Here is a 19,185-nt window from a genome sequence, read left to right on the forward strand (position 1 = left end):
TTATGATGCCCACTCTACCCACAATGCTTTGCAGTTTTTTGTTGCAGTGATGCAAACTATTTTGATTCAGCATCACAGTAATAATGTCTTAGTTATGGTTAATTAATTGGTTTTAATGAGTGCCTTGGAAATCTAAAGGGAAAATATATCTATTTTGCACTATATTTGTTCTCTTTCTCAGACAGTAAAAATAGTTCACAAATGTTTCTTTTGAGTTGGTGCAGCGGGAGCTGAACTGAGCTGACCTCAGTGTGTGTGTGTGCGTTTCTGTGCATGTCTACAGAGAGGTGTGTGTGAAGCAGGACAGCCGGGTGCACCTTACCGTGGTATACTTTGGAAAGGACCAGATGAATGAGGTCAAAGGAACCTTGGAGAACACATCAAGGTATGGTACATTAATATACGTGTGTGTGTGTGTGTGTGTGTGTGTGTGCGGAAGTGTGTGTACCCGCATATAGGAAGAGATAAGGCTGAGGTTATAACTGAGAAATTCACAGTTAAATAAAAAGGAACCAGAGGGGTGTCTTAAGTTCCTTCCAGTAATCTCTTTCCCAGTGCATTATGGGTTTTGTCTGAACTGTGGGTCTTCAAACTGATCATACACTCAGCCTCTGCTATCAGAAAGTCTGCACAGACAGAAACCAGTTTTAACCAGCATAAATAATTCCTTTAATTTATAGATCAAGCAAACTTCATGAATATATTAAAATGCTGAACAAGTTGTATTAATAAAAGATGATGGTGATATACTGAGTAATAATCAAATGCACAGAGGCAACTTGAATTTCTAATGAGATACATGCATACATTTGTGAATGGTGTTAAATATATGTAAAATAAATATTACATTAATAAGTAATTAAAATACATTTAAAATAGCAAGGGTAATATCGCTTTTATACAGTCCAATAATTTAATAAATTTAATAAATGACATTAATAACTGCTGGTTAAATTGTATTATATTATATTATATTATATTACATGTTTACAATTAAATTTTAGATTTAAAATAATGTGAATTATATTATATAAAAATATTAAATATTACTTATAATAACTAATAATAGACTTAGAATAATAATAGACTAACACACACACACACACACATACAGCAGTAAAATAATTAGTGCTGGGTAAGGATAAAAATTTTAAATCGTGATTAATCACATGATTTTCTGCCATTAATCACATTGTTATGCACAAAATTCAGTAATGAATTCAAAAGTAGTGCATTGTACACTTTTATGTTAAAGGTGCCTTGGAATGGAAAAATGGATCATTAATATTTATACCCCCACCATTTGCACTACGTATACCAGGACCTGCACAGCTGAATCATCGATGCAGTGTTGCCAGATATTGCTATTAAAACAAACAAAAACGATAAATAAAAATAAACTGAAATTATTTAAAATCTTTTGCAATTAAGATAAGATAAAGATATCACTGACCCTAAACTGTAACGTCCTACTGTCACACTATGGTGAAATGAAATGCACGAAGATGAAGATGCACAATGCACACAGTCTTTAATATTCCACAATAGGGCAAACACAGGTCAGACAGTCACATAGGGACGTAGTAGACCGGACGACAAACATTGAACAGAACACAACTTAAATAAGAGGGCTGATGAGGGTAATTAATGACACACACCTGAAACCAATGACAACAATCAGAGAGAGACAGAAACTAGGTCAAACATAGCACATGGAAACACAACAAACCGTCCATGGGGTGTGACAGTTCGCCCCCCCTCCCGGAAGGTGCGACCTCGCGCCGCAGAGACAAAGGGAGGGACGGAGGGGGATTTAGGAGGAGGGCAAAGGAGTGGATGTGGGATGGTGACAGGTGAAGTCAAAGGGCTGGCAGGAAGGCAGGCAGGCAGACAGTACAGGTGGAGGTTTGGGCGGAGGACGGACACCCGGGAGGAGGATGACAACCAAAGTCCAGGGTGGTGATGACGGAGGGAGGATCCAGGGAGAAGACAGGAGGAGCCAGGGTGGAGCTGACGGAGGGAGGAGACAGGTGGGAGCCGAAGGAGCCAGGCGGGACCCAGGCTGGTGGACTGACGGGCCACGGTGGAGCGGAGGCAGGTAGAAGCCATGGTGGAGCCGCTGGGTTGAAGGACCGAGGCGGAGTCTGGGACTCAGAGGCTGGAGGCGGAGACAAAGTATCCTCCAGCCACGACGCCGATGGAGACTGGCAGACCTGATGCGATCCCACCGCACAGATGGTGGGCTTAGGGTGAGCAGAGGGGCTGCCAGGAGACAGCGGTGGCGATGGTGAGGACTGGTGTAGAGGAGGTGGGAGAGGGAGGCTGGGCGGGAGTTCAGGATGTTTAGGAACGGTATGTGCTGCCCACACACACCACAAGGCCACTCCCAGCATCGGGTGCACCAGTGATAGGGGAACGACCTCCATGGTTGTTTCAGGGCAGACTGATAGTTCAGGACAGAGTGATATTTCAGACGAAGGCAGAAGAAGAGGGGGGCATGTCTGCACATAAGTCCAAGTTATAGTCCACTGAGCTCAGCTCACCCTCAGCCAAGGTGCAGTGGGCAGAGCCTCCCTCCGCACTCTCGCTGTCCATCGCGCTCTCCCCCGTGTTGATCTCTGTTGCTGGCTCTCACACCTGGATTGACGTCACTTGAAGCTCCAGCTCCGCAGCTATCCTCAGCTCTTTCTAAATTGTCAAAAAAAGTGGAAAAGACAAGTCCAAAAACGCTTATAACAGCTGGATCTGGCAACACAGAGGCTGCGTCCGCGCCCTCACTCACAACTCTCTCTCAAGCCTCGTTCACTCCACCAGTGTCTCGTAGCGATCATGTTCATACCACTGACGCTAAACATTCTTGCAAAATCTCTCAAGATCTGTATCTTCGTCTGATACAGGCTCAAACATATAAGATTGGATGCCTAACTCTCCATCGTTCACGCCGTACAGTAGAGATCTGTTTGCTGTGTGAGCTACTAAAATGAGCCACGCAGTGAAACAGCCAATCAGAGCAGAGCTTAACATTATTATTCATGACCCGTCCAAATAAGGTGATAACAGACCATTTCATTCTAGGGACAAATTCTAGGGTTGTAAATGGACATGTAAAACCATTTCTGGAGAATTTTTGCCCTTACCTAAGCCACATACCTTCTATGTAGATATCAGAGAACAATTTAAAATATTGTATCCATGCATTCTGTGGCACCTTTAAAATTACTGCTATATGAATAAAAGTGCAATAACATTTGGCTGCAAACACTTTAAACAAATAAGGTGCTTTTTTACAGCAGTATTCCTTTTACATAGTAGCAGTTAAAATATTTCTTGTAAATCTCGACTTAAACATTAATGTAATCAAATTAAATATAAAGCCAAAGCTATTTGCCACTGCCAGGGCATTAACGGTTTTATAGAAAATATTTTATAGTTTAAGGAAAAACAAGTTATTCTCAGAGTCCAAAGATTTGATCATAACATTACGTATAGAGACCTACACTCCCGCGGGACTATTGCGGGACCCAACACAACAGAGTGCGGCGCGGGACATCACTTGATGGGTAGAGACTCGTGTGCAGGATGCAGGAGAATAAAATGATTCGCGGGACTCCTACAAAATAGAAATATCTAAACATCAAATATCTAAAAATAACTAAATTGTAATTCATCTATTGCACAAAAGCAACAAGAACAACTAATAAAACATAAAAATGATTAACATGAGCAAGCATAGGCAGTTTCTATTTATAACACATGTTTGCCACGTTGAGCAATATAGACAGTCATAGATCTGTTGATTTCAGGAACGCATGGCCAATTAAAGGTGTTTAAGTTAAAATCCACTCACTGCTCAAAAGTTCTTGTGCAGTGCTGAAAACTGCATGTGCACGAACCCTCTCATTATAACACACGAAGTGCAGACATTATGGAAGATTGTGCATATATTCATTGTGTTATAACAGAGCTTTATGAGATCACGATGAACTGAGATGTCAGTTTTTTAGTGATAATATGGGAGCGCTGCTCGCATTCTGCCATGCCATACCATGCACAAAGCAGCCTATGCTTGCTTTTCTGTTAAAAATAACCGTGAACGGTGGTTTGTGAATGTTGATGCTTAACCTAAATAATTTTATCGGGAGCGTTCATGTGAGCGCTGCTGCCCACCCCAAATGCTCTCATTGGTTGAGACGCGTGATGACGCTCAATCCAAGCCAGTACTGATCAACATCCCACCCCTCCTGTGACCCATGGTTAGTCTGTATGTGTATTCAGAGCCAGTTTATTTATTTATATAAGATATATTTAAATCTTTGCAGACACACATTGTGTGACTATTCGTCATCATCGTCACATTGGCACACAGTAACCTCATCTGCGCTCTCATGATTACTGATTGGAGGTCAGTGAATCTGCACTATTAGACTGCAGTGACTCTGACCTCCAGCCAGTGTGAAAATAACAGGTCACTTCAGATGCAGCTCGGAGGCAGATGAAATCAACGGAGCAGTAGATTGCCTGGAATCCAGCCAGGGTCATGCTGGAAACCTCCCTGCATTGCAGCGGATAACATATCTCTCAATTCACAGGAAGAAAATGGCTTTTGTCTTTATGTAGAAACATTCACATGCAACTGGCCACAGAGGTTTTCAGATCTATCTTGCCTGAGCAGGTTTTTCCCACACAGAAGGATGCTTTTGGAGAGGATTTGTTGGAGAAATGGGAAAGCAATCATGGCCTTGTAGCTTTCAGGATAGGGGAGGGCCAATAATCAGCACAGCTCTTGTTCCTTCTGTGGGAATTCATTGGCTTCTCTGTGGACCAGAAATCTAGGGAGCTTAATTCTTTTTGTACTTCAGCCTAAGTGGATTCTCCACAATTTCCTGATCATTCATTCCAGCTCTCTTCTGAATGTGTAGAGCTAATTGTTCGTAATTTCCCAACGGTCCTGAATGCTTGTGTCTTCATCTCTTAAATGAATTTACCTTAAATACAACTTAAGTTCTATTTAAATTATTCCATAAGTACCACAAAAGAAAATCATTTTAATCACTCTTTCAAGTGCTTTAACAAAGCTTCCCTTTTCATTGTTAAAAATTAAATGTCATTTTGTTTTGTCAACGAATCAGTTTCTTGCGAGTAACAAATGAACATTCTAAAGGGAAAAGCATTTGTAAATGTATTGCTGCAGTAGATTATCATATCATAAACGAGATGAATGATTATGAATCCATGAATCAAACCCACTTGGAATGCCCACAAGTTTTGACACAATTTTCCACACATAATTTTTGTGATTTATGTCCCTGTATGTGGGCAGAGAAAAATCATTGAGAAGAGGAAAATTGCTCACAGTTGCTATTAACATCATTTTGCACACACCCGCTTGCTGTATTTGACAGTTGCTGAAACTTTATGCTGCATTGGCCGACTGTTCATTTGCATAAAGTTGAGCTTGATTTTGTCACATACTGTAGCCAAACAATCTCAACCATCCCACATCAAGAGTCCAAGAGTCCCCTTTGCTTTTGTTGCCTCAAATCACCAGCATCGACAACTTCAGTTTGATTTGTCACTCCAAATCACTGTCAGTGTGAATGTCTCTTAATCACTGCAAACTGTAAAACGTGCTGTTGTGTTGCATGTGTTATTTCTATTTGAAAATGAGTTTCCTTGGTTTGCATGGTTTACTCACTCTCAGGGCATCCAAGATGTAGATGAGTTTGTTTCTTCATGGGAACAGATTTGGAGAAATTTAGTATTGCATCACTTTCTCACCAGTGGATCCTCTGCAGTGGATGGGTGCCGTCAGAATGAGAGTCCAAACAGCTGATAAAAACATCACAATAATCCAAAGTCATCCACATGACTCTGTGACTCTAACAACGTCTTGTGAAGTGAAAAGCTGCAAGTTTGTCAGAAACAAATTGATCATTAAGACATTTTAACTTTAAACCATTGCTTCTGGCCAAAATACAAGACCATAATCCATAATAACGCTTCCTCCAGTAAAAAAGTCCATCCCCTGTTGTCCTCGCATCAAAATCCACCTACATATTTGTTTAGAGATGTTTTGGACTGTTTTCCCTTTTAAACAGTGCTTGATTTGTGCATATTTCACTCCTGATTCAGACGAGACAACTTTTAAACTGGAGAAATATTGTGGCTTATTATGGACTTGTATTTTGCTGGAAGCTATAAACTTGAAATTTTGAGGTTAATGATGGATTTGTTTATTACAAACATGCACTTTTTCGCTTCACAAAACATACGTTGGTGGACTGGAGTGGCGTGAATTACTTGTGGATTATTGTGATGTTTTTATCAGCTGTTTGGACTCTCATTCTGACGGCACCCATTCACTGCAGAAGATCCATTGGTGAGCAAGTGATGTAATGCTAAATTTCTCCAAATCTGTTCCCATGAAGAAGTCCAGACTTTACAGATCTTTGTACACACTGGTACAGCAGGAAAATTTTATCTAATTTATTTTCTTTGACTTGAATAAAACCAGTTAATTTGCATTATTATATGGCACAACGCTTTATAGTGAAACAGTATTAGACAACGGCTTAATAGCCACTAAAATGTTCTTGTCTCCAAGTTTCTAAGTATCTATATCTCTTGATGGACTGAAGCTATTGGTGTTTTGATACTGAATGCGGTAATTACCTTTTAGAATATCCACAAATCAATATGTAATTCTAGACATGAACATATTATCCAGGGCATTAAATGCACATCATCCTAAGCAAGATCCTGCATGATGACACTGATTGACCTTCAGTCCAGCTGAAGACTGATGAACTGATATTATGCACAGAACTAATGCCACAACTACCCATGTTAATCCTGTTGTTCCATATTTTACCAATTGGATTTCAAATGATTAACTCTTTCAAGTACGATTGATGATTTGAGTTGTTCTGGGCAATGAAAATGGCATCAAGTTTCCTAAAGTCTAAGACTTCCTGACATTCCTGACCTGTAAAGTGTGTCTTGAGCCTGTATTTTAACCTTAATGAGAGCAGTAACCTTTGCTAATGAAAATTTGTCAGCTATAACCAAAATATCCTGAAATAACTTTTAATTTTAGAAAGAGTTATAAAATTGTATTGCAATTTACACAACATGAAGCATTAATTTTTCTAAAAACCCTTTGCTGTTATGTATTTTACGTTTATTTTGATCTCCCCGTTCTTGCGTTAACACCGATGTCTTGTGAAAGATTTTCCCAGTAGTCTGATAAAGCAAGTGCTAAAAACTATTCCAGCCTCAAGAGTCCAGTCATTAACAGCTCTTTTAACAAATTGTAGCAAATTGTTTAAAGCTGCGAAATCTCCAAAAGGAATCTCAGCTCTTGAATAGTTTTAGGATTTACATGTGTTCTAATATCTCACAGCTGCTAGATGTTACTGTATTGATGTTGAATCAAAATCTTTCAAAATGCTATAAAGACTAGTTTAGTCTTTTCTTTAAGCTGATCTAAAATTATATTTTAGCCTTTTTGTGATGGCACTAGGTTACTAAAGATCAACTTTCTGCACTGTAACATTAATCAAATATTAATGTATCAAGTATTACTGTATTACTGTAAAATATCAAGTATTACTGCTTCTGCTTATATGATCGTAAAACACTTTTTATTGTTGGCATGTTCTCAGAAGTTAACAGAGGACACCATGAAATAGCAGGAAGCAGGAGATGAAGTGATGATAAAAATGCGCAGGATTATTGAATAATTTAGGTTGCATATGTTTTAATGCTCAGACTTTGTCCTGTACTTTGTCTGACTAGCACAAATTCAACAAGTCTTATTATAACAAACCAAAAGCAATGGAAAAATATAGCTGCAAGCAGCAATTATGGGGCCAAGCACTGCAGCGGCAAAATGAGGAGCTAAGCATGGTGTGGAGCATCAGACTAAATGCAACAATGAGTAATAAAAGCAATTTTAGGATGATTGTAATTGAGATGGCTGAAAAATCATAAACACAACCTCTAGTAACATGATTAAATGGCTTATCACTTTTGACCAACAGGTGGTGCTGCAATCAAATCATTTTGGTGTGTTTTGTGTGAGGTGATAATGGCACACACAAAGTTTGTTGTCATTATGTCAAAGCTTTGCAGAGATATAGCCTCAGAGTCATTTTGGCACCATGCCTAAAATTTGTAGTGGCGCTGTACGAAAACAGTTTGGTCTATCGACACGAATTCCATAAATTTTTGCCAGCATGGTCTGCAGATGATCTGATTCGATTTTTGTGAAAATCGAACAAACGGTTGAGGAGGAGTTCGAAAAAGTAGGTTTTCAACATAAATCAAAATGGCGGATAGGAAGTTCAGCTTTCTATGACATAACTGGTATCTATGCTGTCGGCATGACCCAAGGAATATGTTGAGCCCAGTTTCATTACAATAGGCTTTTATTGAATTAATGAATGGTTTATTACTCTTGACCAATAGGTGGCGCTGTTACCAAACTGATGTGGCGTGGTCAGTGTGAGGTGACAATGCCACATACAAAAATTTGGTGTGAATATGTCAAAGTTTCGCTGAGATACAGCCTCAGATGCAGTTTGGCATCTTTCCAGCAAATTCGTTGATGCGCTAAATGAAGACCGTTTTGAATATCGACACGAAATCCATAACTTTTTGCCAGCATGGTCTAAAGATGATCCGAGTCAAATTTGGTGAAAATCTGACTAATGGCCTAGGAGGAGTTCGAAAAAGTAGGTTTTCAACATGAATCAAAATGGCGGACAGGAAGTTCAGCCAATTATGGAAAAATTGGTATCGATGTTCTTGGCATGAACCAAGGAATCTATCAGCATGAGTTTGATTACAATAGGCTAATGTAAACAAAAGTTATTAGCATTTTTAGAAATGTCATTATAACTTTTGACCACAAGGTGGCGCTGCCCCAAAACGTCTTGAGCAGCATCAGAGCATGGTGTCAAAGATGCATACCAAGTTTTGTAACGATACGTCTATGAGTTCATGAAATACAGCATTTTTTGACTAAATTCAAAATGGCTGACGCCCAAAATGGCTGACATGGGAAAATCGACTCGGCATGATGCACTGAATCTAAAGAGACCAGTTTTGTGATTTGTGGCCAAACCATTCACAAGTTATAAGCAAAAATATGCATTTTTCATATCTCCTGACCACTAGGTGGCACAGCACCGAAACACTGCAGGTAGTCTCAGGTCATGCTTGTTATAACCCTGCTAAAAAAAAAAACAATAGAAGCCCAATAGAAACCATCACAGAAATTCCAATGGTTTCCATTAAAATACCATTATAAACCATTAGCTTTTTCCAGTAAAACCATTACAAAATTCCTTTTTGTAGTGTGTTTTGGGCATTTTTCCAATAGGATTTAACATCCCACCAATAGAATCCATCACATACCAGTAGACACCATTATAGTTTCCATTAAAGCCAATACAATTCCCATAATAACCATTAAATCCATTACATTTTCTATTGTGTTTTGGGCAGGGTTCTATTGGTTTTTTCAGCAGGGGAAAGACACCAAGTTTGGTCTCAATACGCCAAACCCTTGCAGAGATATAGCCTCAGATCCATTTTTGCGTGCTTTTCGGCGAATTCGTTAGTGTTATTCGAGAACGCTTGGACAAATCGACTTAAATTCCATAACGTTTTGCCAGCAGGGTCTGAAGATGATCTGAGCCAATTTTGGTGAAAATCGGAGTAACCGTCTAGGACGAGTTTGAAAAAGTAGGTTTTTACGAACAATTAAAAATAGCGAAAAGACTATACCTTACGATTTTTGAATTTTGGTATCTATTCGACTCGGCATCAGCCAAGGAATCAGAGGAAAAAATAATGTTCATTTTGTGGGTTACGGTTCAAAAATTATTAGCATAAACAGGAGTGAAACTTTGGACAAGTGGTGGCGCTAGAGAGTTTGAGTTAGAGACTTCAAATTGGTTAATGGTTAATGTTGAGACTCTCCTCTATCAGTGTGCCAAATTTCAAAACTTTCCCGCAAGTGGTTCTATGGGCTGCTGTAGACTTCCACAGCGGAAGAAGAAGAAGAATAAGAACGCCAATGGTTACAATAGGTGCCTACGCACCTTCGGTGCTTGTCCCCAAATTACTGCTTCACATTGTCCTGTGACGTTAAAAACCTTGAAATGGGATTGAAATTTATGAAGACAAATAAACCACACAATTGTAAGATTAAACAACAATAGCAAGGAAATAGTAAGTAATATAAAATATGAAAATGGTTTGAATAAATTATTAAATGACACACTATATAAATGAATAACTAACACAGAAAAAGCGTTGTGTTTGTTCTCTTGAAGCTGCACACACAAATTGTTAATAAAGGAGTAGTTCACCCAAAAATGAAAATTAGCTGAAAATTTTCTGACACTCGGGCCATTCAAGATGTAATTTATTTGTTTTTATGTAGTTTTTTTCTTCATCAGAACAGATTTGGAGAAATTGAACATAATATCACTTGCTCACAAATAGATCCACTGCAGTAAATAGGTGCCGTCAGAATGAGAGTCCAAACCAGTGCATGGATTATGAACTGGGTATTTTAGCCAGAAGGAACAGTTTAAAGTAAAAACATCTTGATGAATTTGTTTCTTACAAACAGTTTTTCACTTCACAAGACATTAATTGATGGACCGGAGTGGTGTGGATTACTTGTGGATTATTGTGATGTTTTTATCAACTATTTGGACTCTCATTCTTACGGCACCCATTCACTGCAGAGGATCCATTGGTGAGCAAGTGATGCAATGCCAAATTTCTCAAAATCTGTTCACATGAAGAATATTCCTTTAAGAATCCTTAGATCCTTCACTGCAAGACCATCAACATCAGTCCTCACAAAGCAAAGTAGGTAGATGTGATATCCGTATCTGCCGGGCAAAGTGAATCGATGCACATGAATAATTTGTGTTCATTTGAGAAGGGAAGAGAGGAGAGTGTAAGTAACACTGCATTATACAAACCTGGTTGACGTGAATATTGATGATGACACTATACATAAATTTAGCGGTCTAAGTAATCATTATGAAATATCCTCCATTAAACATCACACTGAACAGATCAGACATGCAAGTAACTGTGTGTGGATTCATTTAGATATAGTTTGGGGAAAAATTTGTCTTCAGAATTTAGCATAATATAACAAAACTCTTTGGGGTCATATGGGGACATGCAAAGTTTGTAAAATTATATATATATATATATATATACTGTATATAATATTGTCAAAGTATATATGCAATTTCTCTGTGTGGTTTTTGCATGCTGAAGTGAAATGGAAAAATGCAATGACTTGACTGATGGAATGAAAAGTATCTTGTACAGTTGCCAGTTTTTGAAAACAAGTCAGTATCATAGAAATATTTGGAGTGTTTTTCTGGCTGATGGCAAACCGAATATCACATGCATGCATGCTGAAACGCCTCAGGCTCTATTCCAGATCCGTTCCGCTAATGTGACTTAAATCAAATCTTGTTTGCCTACTATTTGTAACTGCCCTAAATCTGCACCGATGAGTGGCTCTTGAATATTTTTTGGCTGGGTATGTTAACAATGTCTGCTTTTGTATGTATTTATTCAATGTAAAACAAGTCCCATGGGTTGCAGCAATGTTTTCGTGGGTTATGAATCTCGGTCAGAGAAAGTAGGTGCTTTTTTATTTCTGTCAGACATGCTGGCCTATATTTTGTATTGGGCCAATAAGAGCAGCAGGGCAGTCGAATATGACAGGTGCTTTACAAGCATTTTTCTAGTGTTTTATGAATGCTTGTGTGGCTCCAGTATTTTATTTTACTACCATTTTTGTCTATCCTATCTGCCCTATATATATATATATATATATATATATATATATATATATATATATATATATATATATATATATATATATATATATACACACACACACACACACACAACAACAACCTTGATTTATGGAACATCTCTATTGTAAACTAGAGTGTTTGATAGCGTGGGTGCTGCATTGTTCATGATTCAATACTATAAAGGAAGTAGCTCTTCCTGTTCCTGGTAAAACAGCTGTATGGCTTTAATAGCAGGTATTATCTGCACTGTGTGTGGTGGAATCATGCTTTTATATATCAGCTTGGCTCCAGCCCAGAACATTACACTTTAATCATCTTTTGTGTGTGTGTGTGTGTGTGTGTGTGTGTGTGTGTGTGTGTGTGTGTGCGTGCGGCTGATTGTATTCATAGTCACATACACGCAGCTCTGTCTGAGGATGCCTGTTATTCTCTCTATCCGTGAGAAATGATGCGGGTCACGCTGTAAAATCTGCACCCGCCATCAATCACAGCACATCTTACTCTGCTGTCGCAATCAACTCGTTTTTCCAGAAAACGGTAGACTTGTATATTTAGTGCTGCTCAGTTTTGGTGGGAATGTACTCTTCTAAGAAAAGTCAGTAAAAACACGGCCCAGTGTTCTGTTATAATATGAAGGAATTAGTTTTTTACAGGTCTGTTTTTTGTTTAAATTGCACATTGCATTATGCATAACCATTTTTCATTTAATTGACTATTTAATGTTTTTTTTTTCTGCATTATGATATCAGTTATATCACACAGATGATGTATATTTGTTCTGTTCTTGATGGTTATCGATGAGAGAACGTTGTGTGATTTTCATGTGTCTGCTTTCAGGGAACTGAATTTCCGTAACTTCACTCTGATTCAGCTGAATGAGGAGTTTTCTCGGGGTCGAGGGCTGGATGTGGGCGCTCGTGCTTGGAAAGGAGGAAACGTGCTGCTCTTCTTCTGTGACGTGGACATCTTCTTCACAGCCGACTTCCTGAACACGTGCCGTCTGAATGCCCAGCCTGGTGAGAGAAGAGAGGAATATCTATATATATATATATATATACAGTACATACAGAGCTGAGCCAATTTGGCCATTTGGATACTTAAAAATGGCTTTGCATTAGAAACTAAATATTGAACCAATTGGCATCTGACTCAAATGCGGCTACAGCTTTTCTCAAAAATAACTTCCTTTTCCAACCACTTCTGCATTGACTTTTAATCAGCTTTTGTTACGTTTTTTAAGTCGATGTATGAATCACTTCTCCGAGTGGGCCTAATAGACTAACCACAGGTGTGGAGATTCACAGTCAACTATCAACATGATCAGCAACAACTGACAAGCATGTTGTTTAGCGCTCAAATACTCTATTCTAGATTCTTATTGTGAAAGGTTTTGCTTGAATAGTGCACCTGTGCTAGCATTATTTAAGATAAACGAGTCTTGTCATATAAATGATTAAGCGTGGCTATGTGTATATGCTACTATTCAAAAGTTGGGGGTCAGTAAGAATTTTTAAAAAAGAAATTAATACTTTTATTCAGCAAGAGCGCATTAAATTGATCAAAAGTGACATGTATAATTATTTATCATTTAAAATTAGAATGTTTTCTGAAGGATCTTGTGACACTGTAGACTGTATTAATGATGCTGAAAATTCAGCTTTACATCACAGTAAGAAATTACATTTGAAAAATAGGGCTAAGTTATTAAAATTTTTAATCAACACTGTTTTCTGGTTAATTAATCGAATTAGTCGCAAATGAATCACATTTAAATTTTGGCAGAGAAATTACCCCTCCGGAAGATCATTTAAAGTCATTGTTGTGTTAAATGAGAAAAGCATCGAATAGACAAGAAATATTTTGATGCAACATTGAATTTATTACATATAAACTTTTAAGGCTACAGTGTTTTCTAAAGTGTCATTTATGTATATTTACACAGACTGTACAGAGGTGCCAGGAATGCATTTAATGGGTTTTAAATGGACATTATTGGGTTGAACATAAAAAATTAATATTGAAATATTAAATCATTTTTCACTAATACTCTAATTATGTAACCAAAACTGCAGGGCACATTAAATGCGTTAATAATTTTAATGTGTATTTTTTCCATAATTAGTCTCACAAAATTAAATCGACAGCTCTATTAAAAAATTTAAGTAGTTATTTTAAATTGTAATAATATTTCACAATATTACTGTTTTTACTGTATTTTCGATCAAATAAATGCAGCCTTGGTGAACAAAAAAGACTTAAATGAGGAATATATGCTGTGCTCGTATCATAACCAGCTGTGTGATCTGACTCTGTCTTAGGAAAGAAAGTGTTTTACCCCGTCCTCTTCAGCCAGTACAACCCAGCTGTAATCTACGGCAGTCATGATCACATCCCCCCTGTGGAACAGCAGCTGGTAATGCAACTCATTTTCATGAGGAGATTAAAATGCTTCATCAAGTTTGATGTGATTAATTGGCGCATTGTGATGGAACACAATCATGACGCTCGCTTGGCATTGATATTCTGAACATGTAGATAGTAAAGGGCTTGATTAAATGTACCGATAATGCGGAAAGCTGACATGAGACCAGGGGCCAAAATGACATTTGCCACACCTGCTAATGCTGATTGAATTGAGAAAATCTATTAGCCTAAATATGTCTTACTGTCCATGACTATATATTAAGCAATATTTATATGAAAAAATAGCAACATTTTTCCAGTTGTGTTAGTTTTTATCCTTTCAGATCATGAAAATTAATTTTGGTGTTATTAATGATAACTAATTTTAAGTGTTTTTATCACATCAGTATAATTTTTTTTCAGTTTATGTAGTTACTGGCAGTTTTATTTACTCGCCAAAAGCGATTTCACACACATTTGGAGCTTGGCAAGTGTTCATGTTGGACTGTGAATGAGACCGCAGACAGAAGCAAACAACTATAAAAGAGTATTTTTGTGTTCATGCTCATCAGGATTCATTCTTTTACAGATCATCAAGAAAGACACTGGCTTTTGGAGGGACTTTGGCTTTGGAATGACCTGCCAATACAGATCCGATTTCATCAATATAGGTAATCATCCTCTCAAGCTGCTGTTCATTATACGGCTGGTCAAATGAATGTAAACGAGGGCAGCTGTTGGTAGCACAGTTATTTTAGAAATAAAGGACAAAGTTGTTAATGTATCTAGAATTTGTCCTATAGCCAAATGTAAATATTCAGCTTAAGGTCATTCTGAATGTAAAAAGCACTCGAAACACTTACGCAGAGGCAGTAGAAGTAATATAGCATGAGTCAGCTAATGAAAACACAACAGGTCCCACCTGTGAGAATCAAGCGGTTCCCATGACTTAACTGTCTCCTGTCTAGACATGTGTAACATCACGTGGTACAACAATAAGAGCTGAAACTGATACTGGTGTTTAGTAGAGTATACATTTAAGGAAACACATGAACAGAGACGTCTCAGCAGACTGCTCCGTTAAGGAAGTCAATACTTCATTTATATGCACAATTAAAGAAATACATAAGCTACATCATGTTATACACTACTGTTTGGCATCAGTACGATTTTATGTTTTCAAAGAAGTCTCTTATGCTCACCAAGGCTGCATTTATTTGATCAAAAATACAATAAAACCCTAATATTGTGAATATTGTTGCCATTTAAAATTCCTGTGAGATAAAGTTCATTTTCAGCATTTTTTCAGTCTTCAGTGTCACATGATTCTTCAGAAATCAAGAAACATTTCTGATTATTATCATTAATGTTGAAAACAGTTGTGCTGCTCCATATTTTTGTGGAAAAAGTGATTCATATAAATTCATATAAAATAGATTTCACTCTTTGCTGTCACTTTTGATCAATTTAATGAACCGTTGCTGAATAAAAGTATTAATTTATTTATTTAATAAAAACCATCTTACTGACCTCAATTTTTTTTATTGGTAGTGTAGATAGGAAATACAAAATGAACAAATATCCAGATACACAAATTCCTGGACAAAACTACAGGAACATCTGTTTGTCCTGAGGGAAGTTCAAGCTTCCCTTTAACAACAGCAGGAGATGTGTGTAAACAAAGTGTTTATTCAACATTTTCTTTCTGCGGATACATTATTATTATTGCAGCTGGCCACATTAACAATACATAAGAATACATATTGAGGTTATCTGACAACATTTTTACAGTGCATACTGAACATTGAGTCTATGATGGAACAAACCGTTTTAATTGCATTTAATTCTTTTAATAGTATAATGATTTCAGTAGCCTATCTTGAAAAGGATAAATGCATTAAATGCTTGAGATGATCCATCAAATTACATATTGTAATGTTCACGATCATTACACACATTTTGACTGTCTCCTCCTCTTACAGGTGGTTTCGATGTGGACATTAAGGGCTGGGGCGGCGAGGACGTCCACCTGTACAGGAAGTACCTCCACAGTAACCTGCTGGTGGTGCGCGCCCCGTCACGCGGCCTCTTCCATCTGTGGCATGAGAAGCGCTGCGCTGACGAATTGCCTCCGGACCAGTACAAGATGTGCATGCAGTCCAAAGCCATGAACGAGGCCTCGCACGGCCAGCTTGGCATGCTGCTCTTCAGACACGAGATAGAGGCGCATCTCCGCAAACAGAAGCAGCGGAGCGGAGCTAAAAAAGCTTGATGGATGTTACCTCTTCTTCATATGCTCTTAAAGGAACAGTTCACACAAAAATGAAACATTTATGAAGCCTCATGACATTTGACGTTGTTTGTTCTGTGGAAGCAGAGCTCTGGTGGTTTCTTCACTGTTTTTATGGTGAATTTGACCGAAGCTTCGAAAAAGCACCATAAAATCAGGATCATGTTTATGAGAAAAGTTTTAAAGAATTTAATATTTTTATTGAATCGCATCACAGAACCAGTTTGAATGATTCGTTCATGAATCAGACTGATCTGTGATTTTGACTTTTTTCTGTTTCAATCGTATTGGTTTAAAAGTCCTCTTGTGCTTACCAAGTCTCCATTTATTTGATTAAAAAATACAGTAAAAGACATAATGTTACAAAAGATTTATATTTCAAATAAATGCTGTTCATTGAATTTTTTATTCATCAAAAAAATTGTATCAGGGCTTCCTCAAATATATTAAGCAGCGAAAACAGCTTCAGCATTGATAATATTATTAATAATTGAGCACCAGTAATAATTGGCAATAACTGAGAACCAAATCAGCATATTATTATGATTTCTGAAGGATCACGTAACACTGAAAACTGAAGTAATGGTGTTGAAAATTCAGCTTTGTGTCACAGGAATAAAATACATTTTCAAATATATTTAAATATAAAACTGTTATTCTGAATTGTAATAATATATCACATTATTACCCTTTTTACTGTATTTTTGATCGAACACATTCAGCCTCGGTGAGCATAAGAGACTTCTTTTAAAAAAATAAATCTGAATTATTCCCAAATGTTTGATTGTAATCGCATGGAAAACAGCATCCTGTACATTCTTCAGAAGTTCTCCTTTTATGTTTCACAGAGAGGAAAGAAAGTATTTGGTTTGGCATGACACTAGGGCGAGTAAATGATGACAGAACTCATTTATGTTATGCATGAGAGGGGAAGTGAAGAAATTATACAGTACTGCCTTCAGTGAAGAGCCGGTTTTAGTCAAACTGACGCACACACATATGCGAACCCAAACACTGAGATAACCAAGAGACACCACAGACAGACATTCCCTCAAGACAAGATAGTCGTGTGTGGGTGTGCAGTGAAGGACCTTCAAGTCTCTTTGGAGTGATACAATATTATCCACAGTATTATAGAGATGCAGCACATGATGAGTCTGTAATGCACTTCACCCGGTCAGCGGGTTACGCTGATGAACTGCTGTCTTTCAAAAGCATTCTGTACTATACTAACTGCTACAAATAACATTTAGACGAGACTTTGTTTCAGCTTTTTTTTTTTTTTTAGAAAATGCCTTTAATTGCTATTACTGTATAACGTAGGTACGTAATTTCTTAATTGTGAATCGATGAGCGAGAAGATGATTGAGGGCCTTAATGCATGTATCTAGACAACTGTGTTGACAGTTCACAGACGAGTGGTTCAAAGAACTGCAATTCAGTTTATTACCCTTGATTTATTAATGTTGTGGCGCCACCTCGTGGTCCGTGACTTGATGGTTTTACAGGGGAACTTCGTTATATACTCATATTGTAACACAACAACACATCAAAGTTATAATTGGTTTTTAAAGGAAAATCAAATTCTAATTTTGATTTTAAAGAGACAAAGAATTGTAATACGTGAGTGATATTTTGTATAACAAAGAATTTTGTGTGAAAAGAGAATCATGAGTGCTGAAGATTAACAGTATTTGTAAAAGGGTTTATTTAAGTGACCCTTCCAATACTTATATTTGTGCACAATTTATAACCCATTTTATTGAAGTTCAGGCAGAATACAAGCCTGTCAGGTATATAAAAGACTTCAGGGTGCAAAGCACTCTGTTTTTCTCCTAGTGCTGTATAGTAGGCGATAATATTTATTTATTTGGGGACAGGATTTCTTGTTTTTTTTTTTTTTTTACTTCACCCCCAAACCTCAAAGCTTTGTATGTTTAAGTATTCTTTAAATATTTTGTTTTGGAACGAATTCCCTCTGATTTATTGTAAATTAAAATTCATTTAGATTTTTTTTGAGGACAAAGCAGAATAAAACGAAGAAGAAGAAAAAACACTGATTTTCATACGTCATTATTTACTATAAACACCGTCAATGAAAATGATTTGTCCAGACTTTACCACTAGATGGCAGTATTGCATTATTAATTTGAGTCGTCCTGACCTCTCTGCACTATTTGTTTCTAGTTGGCTTGCCATGATGATATGTAGCCTATTGTGATTTTTGAACATTTTTAACAATACACTAATTATTTTAATTTAATATTTTTTTACTGATTTCACATGACATTGTTTGTAAAGAACACCACTAAATGGCTCAACAAACTAAATATAGATTTAAATAGTCATGATAAAGCTGCATAATTTTGATAGGACACTTAAATTGTGTCATGAATGACATTTGAGTATCTATGATTAGCTTTTTTTTTTTTTTTATAAAAACGACATGTTCTAAACATAAAACACTACTTTTCCTATAAAACGCTGCTTTTATTAATTTCTTGTGTATTTCTGAAATGAAATTATTACATTATTTATTTTTACATACTTTAAACATTGTATGTAAACATATTTCTCACGAGCTTCTGTCTCTAATTAATATTAAAAACTTTTGTTACAATAAAC

At 37.1% G+C, this 19,185-nt stretch overlaps 1 protein-coding gene across 1 annotated transcript in view; it reads left to right on the forward strand.

Annotated features, from left to right (window-relative positions):
• The window catches only part of csgalnact1a (chondroitin sulfate N-acetylgalactosaminyltransferase 1a), a 41,915-nt gene extending 22,874 nt beyond the window's left edge, over positions 1-19,041 (forward strand). Inside the window, exons 4-8 of the mRNA XM_058788399.1 lie at positions 284-385; positions 12,705-12,883; positions 14,186-14,280; positions 14,860-14,941; positions 16,253-19,041. Coding sequence (XP_058644382.1) covers positions 284-385; positions 12,705-12,883; positions 14,186-14,280; positions 14,860-14,941; positions 16,253-16,542 — 748 coding nt within the window. The 3' untranslated portion in view covers positions 16,543-19,041. The remainder of the gene's footprint in view (positions 1-283; positions 386-12,704; positions 12,884-14,185; positions 14,281-14,859; positions 14,942-16,252) is intronic.
• The last annotated feature ends 144 nt before the right edge of the window (positions 19,042-19,185 follow it).

The sequence above is a fragment of the Onychostoma macrolepis genome, chromosome 10 (genome assembly GCF_012432095.1).
Source record: "Onychostoma macrolepis isolate SWU-2019 chromosome 10, ASM1243209v1, whole genome shotgun sequence".
Classification (NCBI taxonomy): domain Eukaryota; kingdom Metazoa; phylum Chordata; class Actinopteri; order Cypriniformes; family Cyprinidae; genus Onychostoma; species Onychostoma macrolepis.